The sequence below is a fragment of the Pestalotiopsis fici genome (assembly GCF_000516985.1).
Source record: "Pestalotiopsis fici W106-1 unplaced genomic scaffold PFICI_Scf_7, whole genome shotgun sequence".
NCBI classification, from domain to species: domain Eukaryota; kingdom Fungi; phylum Ascomycota; class Sordariomycetes; order Amphisphaeriales; family Sporocadaceae; genus Pestalotiopsis; species Pestalotiopsis fici.
In genome coordinates this window covers 2,098,656-2,116,354 of record NW_006917097.1, presented here as the reverse complement: position 1 = coordinate 2,116,354, position 17,699 = coordinate 2,098,656, and the positions used below count along the sequence as shown (strand labels likewise).

Below are 17,699 nucleotides of genomic sequence, written 5' to 3'. Positions count from 1 at the left end.
TACAAGGATTTTGATCTTCTTTCTACTGCATATCTCCAACGTTTTCTTATTTGCGCACTACTGCCAGCGGTAACTAGCACATTGCTGGTAGTCTACTAACCTAGAAGAATCGACCACACGACAAATTATAGAGCCTTTCATACATCGACAGAGCAGAGATTCGCAAGCGTTCAGAGGACTATCCACTTTGGATTTAATAGAGAAATTTGGCAGCAGCCCTGCGAAGACGAGCGATTTCTTCTTCTTCCTCTTTTGGCTTGCCCGCTGACCATCAATTGGCGTTGATAAACAACGATGGACTTTCCGTTTCATGTCAAGGAGCACCTCATCCCAGGTCAACATGTGAGAGAGTACGCACGAGCAACGGCTAACTCACAAGAGGACACTGTGTACCTGGCCATCAAGCAGTATACTCCAAAGGACAATCCTTCTCCCCAGCCAGGCGACATAACCGTTATTGGCGCGCATGCAAATGGTTTCCCGAAAGAGCTTTACGAGCCACTGTGGGTTGAACTGCACGGCGCGGCAAAGTCTCATGGCTTCCGGATCCGGAGTATTTGGATTGCTGATGTAGCCAACCAAGGATACAGTGGTGAAGCCAACGAGCTTACTCTCGGCAATGATCCGTCGTGGGCTGATCACGGCCGGGACCTCCTGCACATGACCAATGTGTTCAAGAAGGAGATGCCACGACCTCTTATCGGGATTGGGCACTCGTTTGGCGCAAACTGTCTCACGCATTTATCACTGCTTCACCCCAGGCTGTTCACGACATTAGTCCTGTTTGATGCCACCATCACCAAGTTTGGCTTCAAAGGCGCCGGTCCAGGCGTGTCCCCAGCAAAGGGCTCCGCCTTCCGGAGGGATACATGGCCCTCGGCCGAAGTTGCTGCCGAGGGTTTCCGCCGCTCCCCCTTCTACAAGTCATGGGACCCGCGGGTCCTCGATGCCTGGATCAAACACGGTCTGCGGCCAACTCCAACTGCCCTGTTCCCAGACGCAGCACCAGGCACTGTCACACTTCGAACGACAAAGCACCAAGAACTGTTTACCTTCTTCCGGCCTTTATACCCATACGCGCGCCCGGATGGCACGCTTGACTTATCCAAGGTGCCAGACTTTGATCCAAAGGCACACGAAGGCTTTGACGGCCGAGTGCCGTTCCCGTTTTACCGGGCCGAGGGCCCCGCCATCTTGGCAAGACTGCCCGAGGTGAGGCCATCGGTTGTCTTTGTGGCGGGTGGCGCCAGCGACTTGAGCACCCCCGACAAGCGCCGGTTCCGCCTCGAGACGACTGGTACTGGTGTCGGCGGCAGCGGAGGCGCCAAGGCCGGCAGAGTTGCCGAGGTTCTGATGGAAGGCATGGGCCACCTCTTCCCCATGGAAGTGCCGGGCCAGTGTGCCGAGCACGCAGCGGTATGGATCGAGCGGGAGATTGAGAGGTGGCGCGCCGAGCAGCGCGAGTATGAAGACTGGAGCAAGTCCCGTGGCCTCGTCGAGAAGAGCACCATGGATGCCGAGTGGTTGGGCAAGCTTGGGACACCGCCCGAGCGGAGGAGCAAGGGGAACGGTGGAGGCGCCAAGTTGTGATGAACCTTGAGTATTGCATCGGAAAGCGACGGCATACGTATTGGTACCATGTCCAGGAAGGGTTGAAGAGCATTGGCTTTCTGTTGTTGTTTTCACACCGTACAATACAGGCAGCGGGGTTAGAGAGAAGAGCATAGCTAACTTACTAGTCTCACATACGCAATGAGTGAATTTCAAGCACGCATGCGATACAATACTTTTGACCAGACTGTGTCGTGACTGACTCTACCATCCATGCTTTCGTGGCCGGTGATTTATGAGCCCTTTTTTTTCTTTCATTTTCATGAGACATTGCCCCCAGGTCTACTGACATGTTTGTTTGTCAAGGTTGAATCTGCATGACGGAAGAGACTGCGATAAATAGATGCGTGTCAAGTCATGTTACCTACCTAGTCCTTGATTCAATGTACTGATGTTGCAATCGTTGGCGGTGAGCACAACATCTGCCGTAAAACTACGTTGTATCTGACAGCCCGAATTATCCACCCAGTTGCAGAGTTAAGAAAAATGTTTAAGTTGAGTCTAATAAAGGCGCAGAAAGACCGGGGACATTTTCGGAAGGAAGGGGGCGAGAGAAGTTATTGTCGATACGTAAGATCAGATAAGATCAACGTAAAAGATCAGATAAGATAAATGAGCGATGGTATCCACAAGATCCGACTTGGCACTCTAGCCTGGGTATGCACATGTGATGGCAGGCCATGTTTGAAGAACGAATGGCAACTTGGGATACCATTACGTTAATTTGAGGCCGACTTGAGTCTCGGCTGTCGGTGGTTATCGGTGTTCATCGGTCAACTCGTGATGTTCAGAGTGTTCACGGAAGCACATTTCTGCGAGTGTCTTCTGCTGAGGCGGTTGCTATCAGGAAGTGAATAGACCAGCAAACAAAAAAGACGGCAAAGAGCTTGACGGAGCATTTGAGAATACTGAGCAAGAGAACCATGTGCGAGCATTTGCCGTAATATGGGCCCCAGAGAAGTTTTCCCCCCAAAGCTCGGTTTCCGACCGTGCGACTCGGATCTATCCCTAGATAGAACATTCAAGGCGTGGTCAGGTTTTTGTATACTAGTAGTATACATAGTCCTGTCCAGCTAGTGGACCAAAGTTCCGTACATTGTTCGGCAGAAAGATCTCCCTCCTTCTCGCTTATAGTGTACATATCACCATGTATGGAGGCAAAGGCCTGGCGAGTGGTCATATACAAGGTACACTCTCTCCCAAGCGGCTGCGAGAAACAGGGAAGCCGTGCATTCTCCTGTCCATCAAAGCCCACATTCAAGCCGAGAATCCGGAGAATGATCGAAAATGAGGAGACGGTGGTGCCAATGCCTACAGATGCTATGACCAAAAGATTCCCCTACTCGGCAACTTTGAATGCTATTTCAGAAACAACCAAAGCCGCGAGCCCACATATAAAGAAATAAGCATCAATCCGATGGTCATTCTAGTCATTTAGAGTTGCATAGGCGTGGATGCTGTTATGGTACGTCCTGTGAAGCGATTGGCCAACCTTTTCCCTTTTGTCTTTTTCTTTCCTTTTCTCTCTCATCGAACTTTGGTCATGCAATGCAGATCAAAAGATCTTGGCTCGAGCAAATCAATACGTGAAGATGGTACACCCACGCCCAAGTTGACGGCAGATGCACCGCCAACAGCCTATACAAGACTTGTTGAAGAGGCACTTGAAGAGTCAAGAGCGGGTTTTCTCCCGTCTGATTCGAGAACTTGCCGTCGAAACGGAATGCTTGGCTCTCGGATCAGTGTTGCCCAGACTCGGGTATGCAGATCATTTCCTTGCATGGCCAAGAATGAACAACAAAGCTTAGCTAACTGACCCCCCCGGAGTGTGAAACACGACAAGCAATTGAATATTGTCAACTAAGCGCTGAGTACGCAATATTCAAACAAAGCAGCATTCAAGCGCGTACGTAGATGAGGTGTTGTACTCGAATGGATTTCTGGTATCCACTATTCCAGGCTTGTTATATAGACTGTAGCAAACAGTTCCAAAACGGGAAAGTATTGGGCCCACGTCAGCCTTTTCGCAGCCGAAAGTGGCGGAGTTTTTAAGGGACGTGTGAGCGAGAAAATCAAACATAACCTCTGCAAAGCCAGAGAGCAAGGATATTGGAAGAAAATGAAAGAATAGAAAAACCTCCGTCTCTCTTTCTCGGTGATCCCATCTGAAACGATCTGCAAATAGGTGTGGATCTAAATAATTCACCCTTTTTTAGCGCTATGGAGTTGAGCAAAAAAAAAAAAAAAAAGTGAGGATACCGGCCGGCCCCCCCAAGCACTGGAGATGATAGAGGATAAAGTGGGTTCTGAGCCGCGTGTTATATTACGATGCCGAAATCGGGTTTTCTATTACCATGTAACTAGACGTGCACAGGGAACCCAGTTGCAAGGTTCTATGCGTAGTGCAGAAAGAAGCATTGACTATTAGGATAATGTTACCTTTTTATTTTTTTCTTGTATAATAGCTTCAGGGGGGGCCGAAACTGATGAGTGTATCTGCTCGAAACTTTGGATGATCTTCTAGAAATATTAATCTTTGTACTACTACTACTGCTACTTCTTCTTTCTTGGTCTACAATCTCATATCAATATCCTGCCATTCATTTGAACCGTCATCAAGTTTTCCCGAGAAGTAAAAGAAAACAACTGATCAAAGAAGATCATATCGTCACAATGTCTTCCTACGCCGACACTTACACGCTCAAACCTATTACGGATATCTTCACCAGCGATACAGACTTTGACAGAAGAGAATGCAAGCGCACAGTACCAATGAAGGTCCTGATTCTGGGACTGGGCCGAACTGGCACAGCTTGTAAGTGACTTTTCCAACTCCTCCACCAGTTGCCGGCTTTGCCATTGTTCTACTTGACTGACTCGAATGGAACCCTTATTAGCCATGCGAGCGGCCATGAAGCAACTCGGCTACGTTGACACATACCACATGATGAACGCCTCGATAGAAAACCCGCCCGACGCCCTGCTATGGATGGACGCTCTCCGGGCCAAGTACGACGGCGTCGGCAAGCCGTTTACGCGCGAGGACTGGGACAAGCTGCTGGGCAACTGCCAGGCCGTGTGCGACTGGCCGGCGGTGGCGTTTGCAAAGGAGCTGATTGAGGCGTACCCCGAGGCCACGGTGGTGCTGACGTGCCGGGACGTGGACTCGTGGCACGCCTCGACCATGCGGACCGTGTGGTGGCGCGTCACGGAGCCCGAGCTCAAGTGGCTGTCGTACGTGAGCTGGGCCGCGCGCATGTACCAGCCCATGCTGCAGAAGTTCTTTGACTCCTTCTTCGAGGGCGATTTCCCCAACCGCGGCAAGGACGTCTTCTTGCGCCACTACGACGAGGTCCGCGCCCTCGTGCCCGCCGACCGCCTGCTCAACTACAAGGTCGCCGAGGGCTGGGAGCCGCTGTGCGAGTTCCTCGGCGACGCCATTCCCAAGGGCGTGCCGTTCCCCAAGATCAATGATAACTCGGACTTTGTCGACCGCTCCCGCCGGCGGAACCGCATGCAAATGTACAATGTGGCGCTGCAGTTTGTCAAGAATGCCGTCATTGTTGGTTTGGTGCTATACATTATTTGCACATTGCTCGGATTGAGCCTATAGAGAAAAGTTTTTGCCTTGTTTTTGTACATCATATTGTCTATTTTTTTTATTTTTTTTACCATTACACAGCTTTTTCATTATAGCAGATACAATACCCATAGCTGTTTTTGATCAATAAAATCAATACATCAAGATCACATCGTACCCAAGCAAGCAAGCAAGCAATCGTTCAAACAGTTGTTAGTTCTTGACTGGACTATCGCCTACGCATACCTTGGTTTGGCTGATCAACAAGCGACGATCATTTCCACATGTCAATGATAGTAGATACAAGGTTCAAATGAGCAGGTTGGAGTAAAAGACTGGGTTGATGTGTGTAGTACACATGTTTGTAAGCGTGTGCATGCGTCGCCCCTTGACGCTTTCGGCGATATTCACTTGACACATCCCGGTGGCCGACCTTTGATGAATATCAAGCAATGAGTTATCAGTAGTGAGTGCTGCAAGTTGCGACGGGATGTTGTGCGCCCCGCCGACGATTGCAACATCAGTATATCGCCCGGTGGAGACCACGACACACACGGACATAACGCGCGTTTGGGCGCAGCAGCCTCTTTCATCAGCCTCTTTTTCGTCTCTTTTCCTCGTTATTATCGACTCTACCCACGCGTTTTCATCCCCTGATAATCGTCATGCTTGAGATTAATTAAACAACTGTACCCATTCTATTCTCTTGTGCTTTTGTTTCAATCCAAGGCTGGTCACAACTTCTGGTTCTAGCGCACGCGCTTGGTGCTGCTACTTACCTAGCTTGCGGGTTCTTTGTTCGAGAAATTGAATATGGTTCTAGCTGGAGATTGATTTTTAGCTTGTTGGTTGTAAGCCCGAAAGTCCGAAGTTTGCACATATCGGTTAAACCACAACCACCACCGTAATCATCATCATCACCATCAATCATCCTTAAAGTTTATCGATCAGTGTGATTTGTCGCAGCGGTCGCCGAGGACGTGTCTTATTTCCTATCTTTCTTCCGGCGGGTCAGACACTAAACTCCTGCGTACTAGTAGTACCTGTTGCGAAAAGAAAAATGCCAGACCCATGGAGTCGGGAACCAGAGACGGCGCAGGGAGAGCCAATGGAGTCTGGCAATTGCAAACCAACACCTGACTTTCGTTCGAGGATGAGCGACAGTTCATTTGCCTACAGCGAAAGTGTCTGCGTAACGTGATGACGAAGATGGGTGGAACATGATGCTCACAGTGGACAAGGGCGGGTGGACGAGTGGATGCACTTCCCAAAGAAGCGTCTTGGCATTCTGGCACGTACTCTGTCTGCGCCCATGTAGGGCAAGTATAGGGATGATTGGGATGAACCATGGTTGGGTGACTTTTGCAAACATGGGCAATGCTGTTTGAATCTTTTATCGCCTTGTAAAACGGCCCATGACGACGACGAGGAGGGAAATCATCATTCAACAATCCATATCAAAGACGACTTCTTTGCACATTATTGACCTTGATCTTCCGCCTCACCTGTACATATTGTATAAAACCCTTTCTTTGTATGGTGATAGCATCAGCAACCCATACTCCAAGCCTGGACACCTCCAATAACCCTAGGCGCCAAGACATAAAATCACTCAAAAAGGAAAGAGAGAGAAAAGGCAACTGAACGGATACTACTACATGATATAGAAATGTCGGAAGAAAAGGTCGGACGGGATTCATATTCACTATCACACGAAAACGATGACCTCGAGTTGCACGAACTGGCAGATGTTGCCGACACCGAGGCTCTTTTAGAAAAAACAGATGAAGAATCACAACCACCGCAACAAAAGGACGGGCCGGTGACATGGCTCTCGCTTCCCCGAAAAGATCAACTTGCCATATTATTCCTCTGTCGCTTCGTCGACTTTCTCCAAGTAGCCTCTCTCCAGGCCTACGTCTTTTACCAACTCAGAAGCCTCGACGGCACAAAGTCCGACTCGGAAATCTCTGCCCAGGTCGGCATCCTTCAGGGCTCGTCCACGGGCGCCCAGGTGCTGACGGCGATACTATGGGGCAAGGCGGCTGATGCGACGTGGTGTGGGAGAAAGACCGTCTTGGTCGTTGGCCTTCTCGGCACGGCAGTCTCATGCCTCGGGTGCGGCTTCGCCAGCAGCTTCTACTGGGCAGTGTTTTGGCGTGCTCTCGGAGGCGCAATCAACGGATTAGTTGGTATTATGTGAGTTGTGCAGAGAACTGACAGAACCTGTATCCGGGTGTTTCTTTGGTGCTAACCTGTACTCCAGCCGTACCATGATTGCCGAGATTACGGTACAAAGAAAATACCAGTCTCGAGCATTCCTGATTCTGCCCATGAGCTTCAACGTGGCGGGTATTCTCGGACCTTGTATGTCCCATCACTCATTAATTGCGCTCAATAGGCAAGCAACTAACAAGACATTCACAGTACTCGGCGGTTATCTCGCGGATCCTTCTCGAAACCTGCCCTCTCTGTTTGGCGAGGGCTGCGTCTTTGGCTCGCGAATGGTTGAAAAATATCCTTACGCCTTGCCCGGTATCATCAACGCTATTCTCCTCAGTGTCACTGCCGCCATTGTGTTCTTGGGACTCGAAGAAACCCTCAAGTCAAAGAAGAACTTCTTTGATTGGGGGCTTTATATTACCGCCCGGGCAAAGCAAATCATCCTCCGACGACCGATTGACCAAGGCTTCTCTCGACTCCGAACCACGGACACTTTTGAGGAGCAACCTTTCGTTCCCAAGGAGGTTGCCGATATCAAGGCACAAACTCCGGAGAAGCCGGCCAAAGTGCTTCCCTTCAACCGTATTTGGACACGCAATGTTATCCTGACTCTCGTTACCGGCGCCTTTTATGATTTTCATCTTGGTGCCTTTACCAATCTCTGGACTCTTTTCCTTTCGACGCCCCGCGTCGCTTCGGTCGTTCAGCAGCTGCCATTTTCTTTCACGGGTGGTCTGGGCATGCCTTCCTCCATGGTCGGCAACGCAACCTCGATACTGGGCATTCTCGGCATGCTGCTACAGATATGCCTGTACCCGCCAGTACACGCTCGGCTCGGCACCCTACGTTCATTCCAGTGGTTCCTGATTCTGTTTCCCATTGCCTACTTCTTTGCTCCCTACCTCGCCGTCCTGCCGTCCTCGTCCGAGGCGCCCGAGCCGGCGTCGGGAGCCTTCATCTGGGCCGGCATCATCTTTGTGCTCTTCTTCCAGGTGGTGGCCCGCACCATGACGCTGCCGGCGAGCATCATTCTGCTCAACAACTGCAGCCCGCACCCGAGCGTGCTGGGCACGATCCACGGCCTCGGCCAGAGCACCTCGGCCGGCTTCCGCACCGTCGGCTTGCTGGTCAGTGGGTGGTGGTACGGCGCCGGCCTCGACATGAATGTTGTCGGCGCCAGCTGGTGGGGCGTCACGGGCATGTCGACGTTGGGATGCGTTGCAGCCATGTTTATATATGAGGGCAGCGGACATGAGATCATGTTGGATTAAAAAAAAGTCAAGCCTTTTGTCTCATTTTTCTTATTTCATTTGTACATATATCATAGCGAGAATTTGATTTCAATCTGAATGTGTATTGTTCTACATTTTGTTGTTGGCCTGAGTATTGTATGCATGCATGTTGGTGCACGGTACTATACTCTGTAAAAGTCGCTAAGCGGCAGCCAGTAAATGCTTGGGTGTGACAATCATATTTCCGAACTAGGAATTTGGCGGGTGACATTATTTCCGCCGCCAATGGATAAGAGCCAAAATCCATCTCCGAGAATGCGTACAAAGATAAGTTTACCCCTAGCCCGATATGTCCGCGCAAGTCCGCCTCACACCCAAGAAAAAAAGAGAGAGAAAAAAAAAACATCGGCCCACACTAATAAAACAAGGAGAGAGGAAAACTTTCATCAAATGCTAGTGCGTCAAAGATGTCCTTCTGGGGCGTGTCGAAATGACCAAAGTATCGACAGGAAAGAGACGTTTATGCCCATTCATTCGAGAACGTTTCGGCCACGAGGACGCCGCGTACTGGCACTTAGCTGTCAACCCCCGGGCTCCATTTGTGGGTGCCGGCCGCAGGGTGACGCGTAAACTGGGGTACTACTTGCTACTCAGTGCTCAGTGCTGCGGCTCTGGGCCCAAGCATGGCGACTAGTCGGGGAGTAGGGGTCGGGCGAGTCGGGGGGTGGACGGCGATCGACAAGTGGCTTTTCCAAAACTCTGTCCTTGTTTGGTTCCTGATTGTAGTACCGTACGTACACGTACCAAGCCACTCATCAGGGAGGATGAGCAGGACCAGACGAGTGTTATTATAGATTGCCTTATTACTCAAAACAGAAATGAGCGGAATATCGACAATGGCTTTCTATAGACTCTCCCCGTCCTATCGTCAAAGGGGTTTCTGCCGGCGCGAGACCTCTCTGCCTGCTACCCCCCAAGTACTCATGTTTTCCGTCGTTTGAGTAGTCGGCAGCGTCCCAACAATAAATTTACTTTTAACCCCCCCTTTTATCAGTGATCGTCCATACCTCGAGTTTATCTCTATTTCTTTCGGCACGGGTGTCGGTCGGGCACCGGAGCGGTAGTCGGGGACAACCTTTGAAACAGAGCGGCCATGTCTGGCAGCAGCTTGCTACGTATTCTGGCCTGCGCGGCTGCGGTGGCCTTTGGGCTTGCATCGGCCGACGACTTCAAGCACGAATATGAGGCCTATAATGATGCCAAGTTTGGCATTTACCCAGATAATACATACAAGGGGACAAATGCCAAGTCGCCGCTCCTCCAGATCAATTCTTGGGAAAAGGAGTCCATGTCAAAATCGGGCTCCCATGTCTTTCTGAGACACAATGGAAGGCAGGACAATTGGGGCAATCAGCAGGCCTCGCCGCTCATTCTCGACGCTGAAGACTTGACTGCCGTTTATATGAATCGGAGTTTTCCCGTCGTGTTCAACGTTCGGGTGCAGGAGAACTTTGGCAAGAAATATCTGACCTTTTACGGCGACAAACTCGTTGCGCAGGGCCTGGGGGATGGCTACTGCCACATTTACGACACCTCGTACCGTGAGGTCTACAAAGTGGGCGCAATCGGCCTCAAGACCAAGGCGGACTTGCACGAGTGCGAGCTTACTGGCCACGGCACCGTCATCTTGAGCAACTACCAGCCAGACACATATGACACCCCCGCCGGCGTCAAGAGCAACCCCGTGTCCATCAGGGAGAGCATATTTCAGGAGATTGACTTGGAGACGAACAAGGTCTTATTCACGTGGAAGGGTTCTCGGCATGTCGATATCTACAACTCTTTCGAGGGACACAATACTCCATGGGATTATTTTCACATCAACACCATTCAAAAGGCACCTGATGGAAACTACCTTGTCTCGGGCAGGCACATGCATTCCATCTACATGGTCAACGGCAAGACTGGCGAAGTCATGTGGACTCTTGGCGGTAGAAAGAATGAGTTTGTCGAGCTGCCCCCAGAAGAGGGCGTCGAATACAGCAACCCCGCGCTCAAGTTTGCCTGGCAGCACCATACCCGATTCTATCCGGGGACGGAAAACGGTGTTGCCGACGGCGTCTTCGAGGTGACCTTTTTCGACAATCACCGCAACGACCATAGCGAGGCTGGGTGCACGTCAGACTGCTCTAGGGGCCTGCACCTCCGGCTCGACACCAAGTCGAACCCCAAGACGGTGCAGCTCGTTCGCGAGTATCAGCACCCCGCCGGGCTGATCGCCCAAAGCCAGGGCAGCATGCAGATCCTGGACAATGGCAACGTCTTTATCGGCTGGGGCAGGATGCCGGCCTTTACCGAGCACACGCCCAACGGGACGACGGTCTGGGACGTCCAGTTCTCGCCCTGGATATCAAAGACCACCGCAGGCCATGCGCTGGACAATTACCGCGCGTTCAAACAGGACTGGAAGGCGACGCCCTACTGGCCGCCCAATCTGGCCGTCAAGACGAAAAAGAGTGACCACATCGCATATCTCAGCTGGAATGGGGCAACCGAGGTGAAAAGTTGGGTCGTGGTAAGAAACACCGTGATCACGTTTTGCGCTCATCTAAAAGTGTTTGAGAGACTGACATGCTGTTGTTTAATATAGTATGCAAATGACGCAACGGATCAATTGACCGGCGACGACAACGTCATAGCACGATTTTCTCGTGGAGGCTTCGAGACAGAACTGCCTCTCACCGAGTTCAACGTCTCGTACCTGCGGGCGGAAGCCCTCGATCGAGAGAACCGGGTCCTCGCCTCAACGAGCATCGTCGACGCAAAGACGGGCAAGGTGGTTTCGTCCGACACGGCCGTGGTCAACGTGATTGAAGAAACCAGCAGCGACGAAGGCGACGACGGGGATGACGACGACGAGAGCTCGACTCAGGCCTCTGCGTGGACGTCGTTGGACTATGCCAGTGAGCAGGACTGGCAGACGGCCATGGTCATTTTTGTCATTTTTGGCATGGGTCTGAGTGCTGCCTGCCTCTCGTATGCCCTGGTACTCAAGTGGCGCTGTGGTCGCAAGGAGCAGCAGTACACTTCGTTGTGAGGAGACATGAGCGAATCAGAGGTTTATGGAAAGAAACAATTTTATTCACAGCTTCTTGAGATCCACGGTCTACCACCTAAGCTCGACTGAAGGCCGGGCCCCACCGTCCGAGGGCCGTTAGGGTCCCTTACTCTGTCAAGGCTGTTATTGGTGTCGGCATTAGGCTGAGTGGCTCCATTTTGAGCTGCTTGTGCCTATAATGAATGAGGGAGCCGTCTGGGAAGACGATCCAACAGATTCGGCGCCAATTGGTTGGTGGCGTCCTCATGGATCCGGGATTCTCTCACACCCATAGTATCACCACTTTCTCAAGGGCAGCGCGTAACAAAGTGGGGTGGAATGTCGGGAGTGTCTCCTTGTGGAAGATCAAGTCCGAAAAAGGCCCATGGAGGAGATACATGGCGCTGGCGTACTTTTGTTTTAGAATGAGCAGAAAGAGGCTCAATCTTCAGTCATGGTTGACTGAAAGCTCGTTGCCCTCCAAGGCGACAGTATGCACTCACAACTATCAAGTCCGCATAGCAGTTGTAGCTGGAAATGTATAGATTCCAGCGTTAGCGGACTTGAGCAGAATCTCGATTACCAGAAGAAATATGTACACAGAAGAGGAGAATTAATTAAAAAAAAAATCGACTATTAATGAAGACAAGACGTCTCAACTTCTTTTGTTTTGTGAATAATTATATAGAAACTTCGGAGACAAAGTCAATTACATATGCGACTTCCATGCACTCTAGGCTTTGGTGTTTGTCAAAGTATTTTTCTATTCGATACTTTTGCTCCGTGAACAACGCCTTTACCACCCAGCAGATCGCAATCATTATCATATAGTATGTTAGCGTGGATAATGCAGTGGTGACCCTTTCAAAGCCAATAGTTTGTTGTGCATCTATCTCATAAGTAAGGTGATTCAAAGCTGTTTCAGGGGTCTGTTTTATTGTAGATTCCTAACCTGTAAATTCGAGTATCCGAATTTCCATGCTGTGATGGTCTAGGCTCGAAACTATGACGGAATATAAATACAGATCCAAGAGTAATTCTATGTCAGTTGTTCGAGGAAAAAGAACATGTGTTTGCTGATGAAAAGTCAACCGTCTCGTCTTGGTTTGCTCCAAGCGAAGATGTTGGCAAACGTGTACTGTCCAGAAATGGACCCTCAAACAAGACGATACAGACAAAGCCAGCAATTTGAGATACTATCTTTTTTCAAGGCAGTCGTTCTTTTCGGCCTTACTACTACTTGAAAACAGCATGAGGTACCTAGTTGGGCCATGGATGGACCTGGAAAACATGGGCGACTAAAGCTTGTCTCCTCCATTGCATCAATGTGAAGGACGTTGGCAAATGCAGATCTGACCTGATAGATTCTGTAATATATGTATTTAGTAATTTCATGTATGGTTGCGCTTTATTTTCCAACATGTATCAAGCTAATACGATGTGTTTGACTGCTCAGTGGAGTAGTATAGCATAAACCCAAGAGTATAGAATGCGCTACGCCCCGCAAATTGGGGGGAATCTGATCATATTCGCGGGGGTTAGCGGCGCCCAGGGGTGCTTATCAGCCCAACCACATGATCAATGGCTACCTTCGGACTTCGGTTTCCCACGGCCCAAGTGCCGGATGTCCTGCTACACTGGACCTTCCCATTCCACGGGTCAGCACAGATGTTGGCGAGGACGATGAAGCGGTTTGTTGTTTCTCTCTTGACCCTTTCTCAAAGACCGCCTTGAACCTCTGAGGGCGTCAATCGAACGACTTTCCTTGCCAATCCATTATTGGCAAACAGCCATGAAGACCAGACTGCTACCGAGGGCATCCTTTCGCCAGGCGGCCACCGGCGCAGGACGCCGAACGCCCGTCAGTTACGCCATTGCCTCGACCCATGTGCCCTCGAGGCCAGCAAGCAGCGGCATCTCCCAGCGGCCGGGCGCGAGCCACGTCTCCTTTCCGGGCGCCGTCAAGAGCGCCTTTACGAGCAAGCTCCAGTTCGCCTTGGCGTCCGAGTCGCCCTCGCTCCCGACCTACCGCGTGGTCGACCAGGACGGACGGGTCGTCGACTCTGACTTCTCGGCCGACCTTGCCGACCACGAGGTCGTGGCCCTCTACCGCAACATGCTGCTCATCTCCATCATGGACGTCATCATGTTCGACGCCCAGCGCCAGGGTCGCCTAAGCTTCTATATGGTATCAGCTGGCGAGGAGGCCATCAGCATCGGCTCCGCGTCCGTGCTGGAAAAGGGGGATGTCGTCTTCTGTCAATACCGCGAGCAGGGCGTGTTTCGACAGAGGGGCTTTGAGTTGAGTGACTTTATGAATCAGCTCTTTGCGAATAAGAAGGACCCGGGAAAAGGCAGGAATATGCCGGTCCACTATGGTAGTAAGGAACTCAATATTGTAAGTGCTTTTCCTGCCGAGTCGACATGTTCAATGCTCATTCTAATTTTATGAACAAAGCACACAATATCTAGTCCATTGGCAACGCAAATACCGCACGCCAGCGGTGCTGCCTATGCAATGAAAATGCAGAGGATAAATGACCCATCCATACCACCCAGGGTCGTGGTGGTCTATTTTGGCGAGGGCGCAGCCAGCGAGGGAGACTTTCACGCTGCCCTGAATATCGCGGCCACCCGTTCATGTCCGGTCATCTTTGTGTGCCGAAATAATGGCTACGCCATCTCGACGCCGACGTTGGAGCAGTACCGCGGAGACGGCATCGCCAGCCGGGGCATCGGGTACGGCATTGACACTATCCGGGTCGACGGCAACGATATTTGGGCGGTGCGCGAGGCCACCAAAAAGGCCCGCGCCATGGCGCTGCAGGGCGAAGGCCGACCCATACTCATCGAGGCCATGAGCTACCGCGTCAGCCACCACAGCACCTCGGACGACTCGTTTGCGTACCGCGCCCGCGTCGAGGTCGAGGACTGGAAGCGCCGCGATAACCCCATCTCGCGGCTGCGCAAGTACATGGAGGCCCGGGGCATCTGGGACGAGGCCAAGGAAAAGGACGCCCGCGAGACCATCCGGAGGGATGTGCTCAAGGCCTTCTCCGAGGCCGAGAAGGAGAAGAAGCCCCCGCTAAGGACCATGTTTGAGGACATCTATGAGGAGTTGACGCCGGATCTCAAGGCACAAATGCAACAGTTGGCGGAGCACCTTGATAGGTATCCCGAGGAGTACGACTTGAGTGATTTTGATGGTGGTAGGAGTGGGCTAAAATAATGAATATAATTATCATTGCTTAGAAAAAGATGATTATGTTGAATACACGAATCACATTCATACGTGGCAAGGATGCACAGACTGACCGTGATGCATCTGCTCATTTCACTACTTCTGTCAAGAGATAAGTTTGGACAAAGGTTTTGAGAGCAGAAACATAACGAGCTTCAAAGCTAGTATCCAATCAAAGACAGTATTTATTATTCCACCCTAAACTTTCACGTCAGTAATTATCCATGATGGTTTTTATAATAAACCTTGGTCAGGCTTAACTGGCTTAAAGCCTATTATAGACTGTGGATCTTAAGATGTCCAAGTCGACACTGGGTTGTCACTATATGTGACTTATTGCTTCACAACATAATAAAGCTACAATAGCGCATTGAGTGGCACGATGGGCTGACAGGTTATTTAGATTCAACTGACATGTGGCAGGCTGAACATGGAGCTCAGAAACATACACTCTGTATAGAGAATAGTGACCTACAACCGAACATGATTTCTGAACTCTTATTCCAGCACTACAATGCTATACCAAGATCCTGGCATATGCTGCCATTGTTTCTGTGCTGTCTCAACAGGTTGCAGAATTAAAATCAAGAAGCGGTTGTGTCGGGAAAATGGAACTCTTTCATTTTTGTCACAATTATGTACATCACACGCAGGTCTAAGTCTATTTCTTGGGCTCCTCCTTCTTCTCCTCCGGCTTTGCCGTAGGAAGCTTGAATGTTTCCGGCTTGCGGTCGGTTCCGGGACCAACGGGCTCCCAGGCGCTGGAGCCACCCTCAAAGTTGCGGAAAGCTTGCGTAAGCTCCAGAGGCTCCGTGACGACGCGCTTCTTCTCCTCATCGTAACGAATCTCTGTGTAACCAGTCAGAGGGAAGTCCTTGCGCAGCGGGTGGCCCTCGAATCCGTAGTCGGTCATGATTCTACGCAGATCCGGGTGGCCGACGAAGAAGACACCGAACAAGTCGTAGACCTCGCGCTCAAACCAGTTGGCACCGTCGTATAAGCTCGTGATGCTGGGGACGGGTGTGGCCTCGTCGGCGTACGTCTTGACTCGGATTCTGGCGTTATGCCTGACACTGAGGAGGTTGTAGACGACCTCAAATCTTTGATCTCTCGTCGGGAAGTCGGCAGCTGTGACAGTGCTGCACTGTGTGAACTCGGCAGCCGTGTTGTCTGTTATATAGGTTAGAAACAAAATGATCCAATTGATTTCCCGGGGGGAATGGATAGTCCACATACACTTCAAAAAGGTAAAGACGGGAATGACAGCCGACGGAGCAATGTAGAGGACGAGCTCATCCTTCCAGACGGAGAATTGCTGAATGTACTTGGGCAGACATCCCATAACCCAGGATCCGTAGCGGTGCAGGTCGTCGGCCTTGGTCTGATACTTGTCGGCGGGGTTCACGAGGGGTGCCTCGAGCTTCTTGGGGTGGTCCCGGGGTGCCTGTCTCATGTTCTTGACGTCGGCGGGCATGGCGACATTGTTGCAGGCCGAGGCGCTGAAGCAGCGCGCATTAACCGGGACAGAAGGTCTCGCGGGCCGCAGAGCTGAGGCCAGAGCCCTGCTGCTTCGGCCAAGCTTGGTCGCCATCGCTTTGCGAATTCGGAGGGGGGTTTGGGGCGTAGGATGAGGTGCAATTGGAAATCGGGGTAGTCTGGAAGGGCCAATTGGGGCCGCCTTCGATGTTATCGCGATTTCTCTAAAACCCACGGACGGCGAGAGGCGCAATCCAACCAAGCAAGCTACTCAGAATGTGGTCGTCAATGGAGTGTCATAGTCAATTCCTGGGCTGTGATTGCTCGGCTCGGATTTTAGTTGCTGCAGCTCCCGGTGTGCAGGCAGGTACTTGGGTACTTGGGTGTCTAGGTTGATAAGTGCTGTCGGGTCACTGTAGCAAGGACGGATCGGTCCATGTTGGTAGGCATAGGTAGTAGGCGTGGTAGGGGGTCGAGGGGGTGGCTACCACTGGCATTGAGCAAAACGCGTGCGTGCGGCTAGGCGCCACTAGATTCCTGCCGGCTTCGATACTTCAAACTTTGCTGTTGATCGTAATGCATAGGCATTAAAGAAAAGGTGGAAAACCATGCTTGCTTTCTCAAACGGTGCTGCCTTTATTCCATTCTTTGATTCTGTCAATATGCTTCATGTTGGAAGTATCGTGTCATCATGTTCACATGGGCGATACAATTTCGTCATGTTTGACAAGGACATACATACACGCATGTCCTTTAGTACGTGTGAATCACGAATACTCTGTGCTATTGAAGTATTCATCTTAAAGCATTCAAGCCTGTTTGCGATAATCGCCCCGAATTTCAATGATTGTATGCGTCTGTCCAAACATTGAACTCAGTGACGTTGCATGTGCGTGATTAGTTACGGTAGTTGCCCGTTGAACAAACAGACAGTTTGACCTGTCGACGGGCAGTTTCTGGCCTTTCTCCCTGCAAGGCTTTGATACAAAATAGCAGATATTCTGCAAGATCTTCCCCAATGGTTTGATCCAACGGCACCACAAAAATTACTAGCTCTTGGTGCACAACATTCCCCAACGCACAGCAATAAGATGGGACAGGGAGCAAAATTGGTATTTGTTCCATCAACATCAACATCAAAATCTGACATCTGCGCTATTATTCAGCTTGCTGGCCAGGAGTACACAGTAGGAAACCACGAAAGAAGGTCTCCCTTTGATGCCCCAAACGACTGCCACC

The 17,699-nt window shown here is 50.9% G+C and overlaps 6 protein-coding genes across 6 annotated transcripts; 5 read left to right on the top strand and 1 right to left on the bottom strand.

The window, feature by feature from the left end:
* Positions 1-294: 294 nt before the first annotated feature.
* On the top strand, positions 295-1,590 carry PFICI_10285 (uncharacterized protein; the record flags this gene model as incomplete). The annotated part of the gene is made up of 1 exon (XM_007838866.1): positions 295-1,590. One exon carries the CDS (start codon positions 295-297, stop codon positions 1,588-1,590), a length of 1,296 nt encoding a protein of 431 aa, XP_007837057.1.
* Positions 1,591-4,284: 2,694 nt separating this feature from the next.
* PFICI_10284 (uncharacterized protein) lies at positions 4,285-5,224 on the top strand (the record flags this gene model as incomplete). The annotated part of the gene is made up of 2 exons (XM_007838865.1): positions 4,285-4,426; positions 4,509-5,224. The coding sequence occupies 2 exons, from the start codon at positions 4,285-4,287 to the stop codon at positions 5,222-5,224; spliced, it is 858 nt and encodes a 285-aa protein (XP_007837056.1).
* Positions 5,225-6,860: 1,636 nt separating this feature from the next.
* On the top strand, positions 6,861-8,685 carry PFICI_10283 (uncharacterized protein; the record flags this gene model as incomplete). The annotated part of the gene is made up of 3 exons (XM_007838864.1): positions 6,861-7,390; positions 7,458-7,558; positions 7,619-8,685. The coding sequence occupies 3 exons, from the start codon at positions 6,861-6,863 to the stop codon at positions 8,683-8,685; spliced, it is 1,698 nt and encodes a 565-aa protein (XP_007837055.1).
* Positions 8,686-9,799: 1,114 nt separating this feature from the next.
* On the top strand, positions 9,800-11,743 carry PFICI_10282 (uncharacterized protein; the record flags this gene model as incomplete). The annotated part of the gene is made up of 2 exons (XM_007838863.1): positions 9,800-11,221; positions 11,297-11,743. The coding sequence occupies 2 exons, from the start codon at positions 9,800-9,802 to the stop codon at positions 11,741-11,743; spliced, it is 1,869 nt and encodes a 622-aa protein (XP_007837054.1).
* Positions 11,744-13,535: 1,792 nt separating this feature from the next.
* On the top strand, positions 13,536-14,972 carry PFICI_10281 (uncharacterized protein; the record flags this gene model as incomplete). The annotated part of the gene is made up of 2 exons (XM_007838862.1): positions 13,536-14,141; positions 14,202-14,972. The coding sequence occupies 2 exons, from the start codon at positions 13,536-13,538 to the stop codon at positions 14,970-14,972; spliced, it is 1,377 nt and encodes a 458-aa protein (XP_007837053.1).
* A 673-nt stretch (positions 14,973-15,645) lies between these two features.
* Positions 15,646-16,575, bottom strand: PFICI_10280 (NADH-ubiquinone oxidoreductase subunit A; the record flags this gene model as incomplete). Its single annotated transcript, XM_007838861.1, has 2 exons — positions 15,646-16,154; positions 16,221-16,575. The coding sequence occupies 2 exons, from the start codon at positions 16,573-16,575 to the stop codon at positions 15,646-15,648; spliced, it is 864 nt and encodes a 287-aa protein (XP_007837052.1).
* Positions 16,576-17,699: the final 1,124 nt, after the last annotated feature.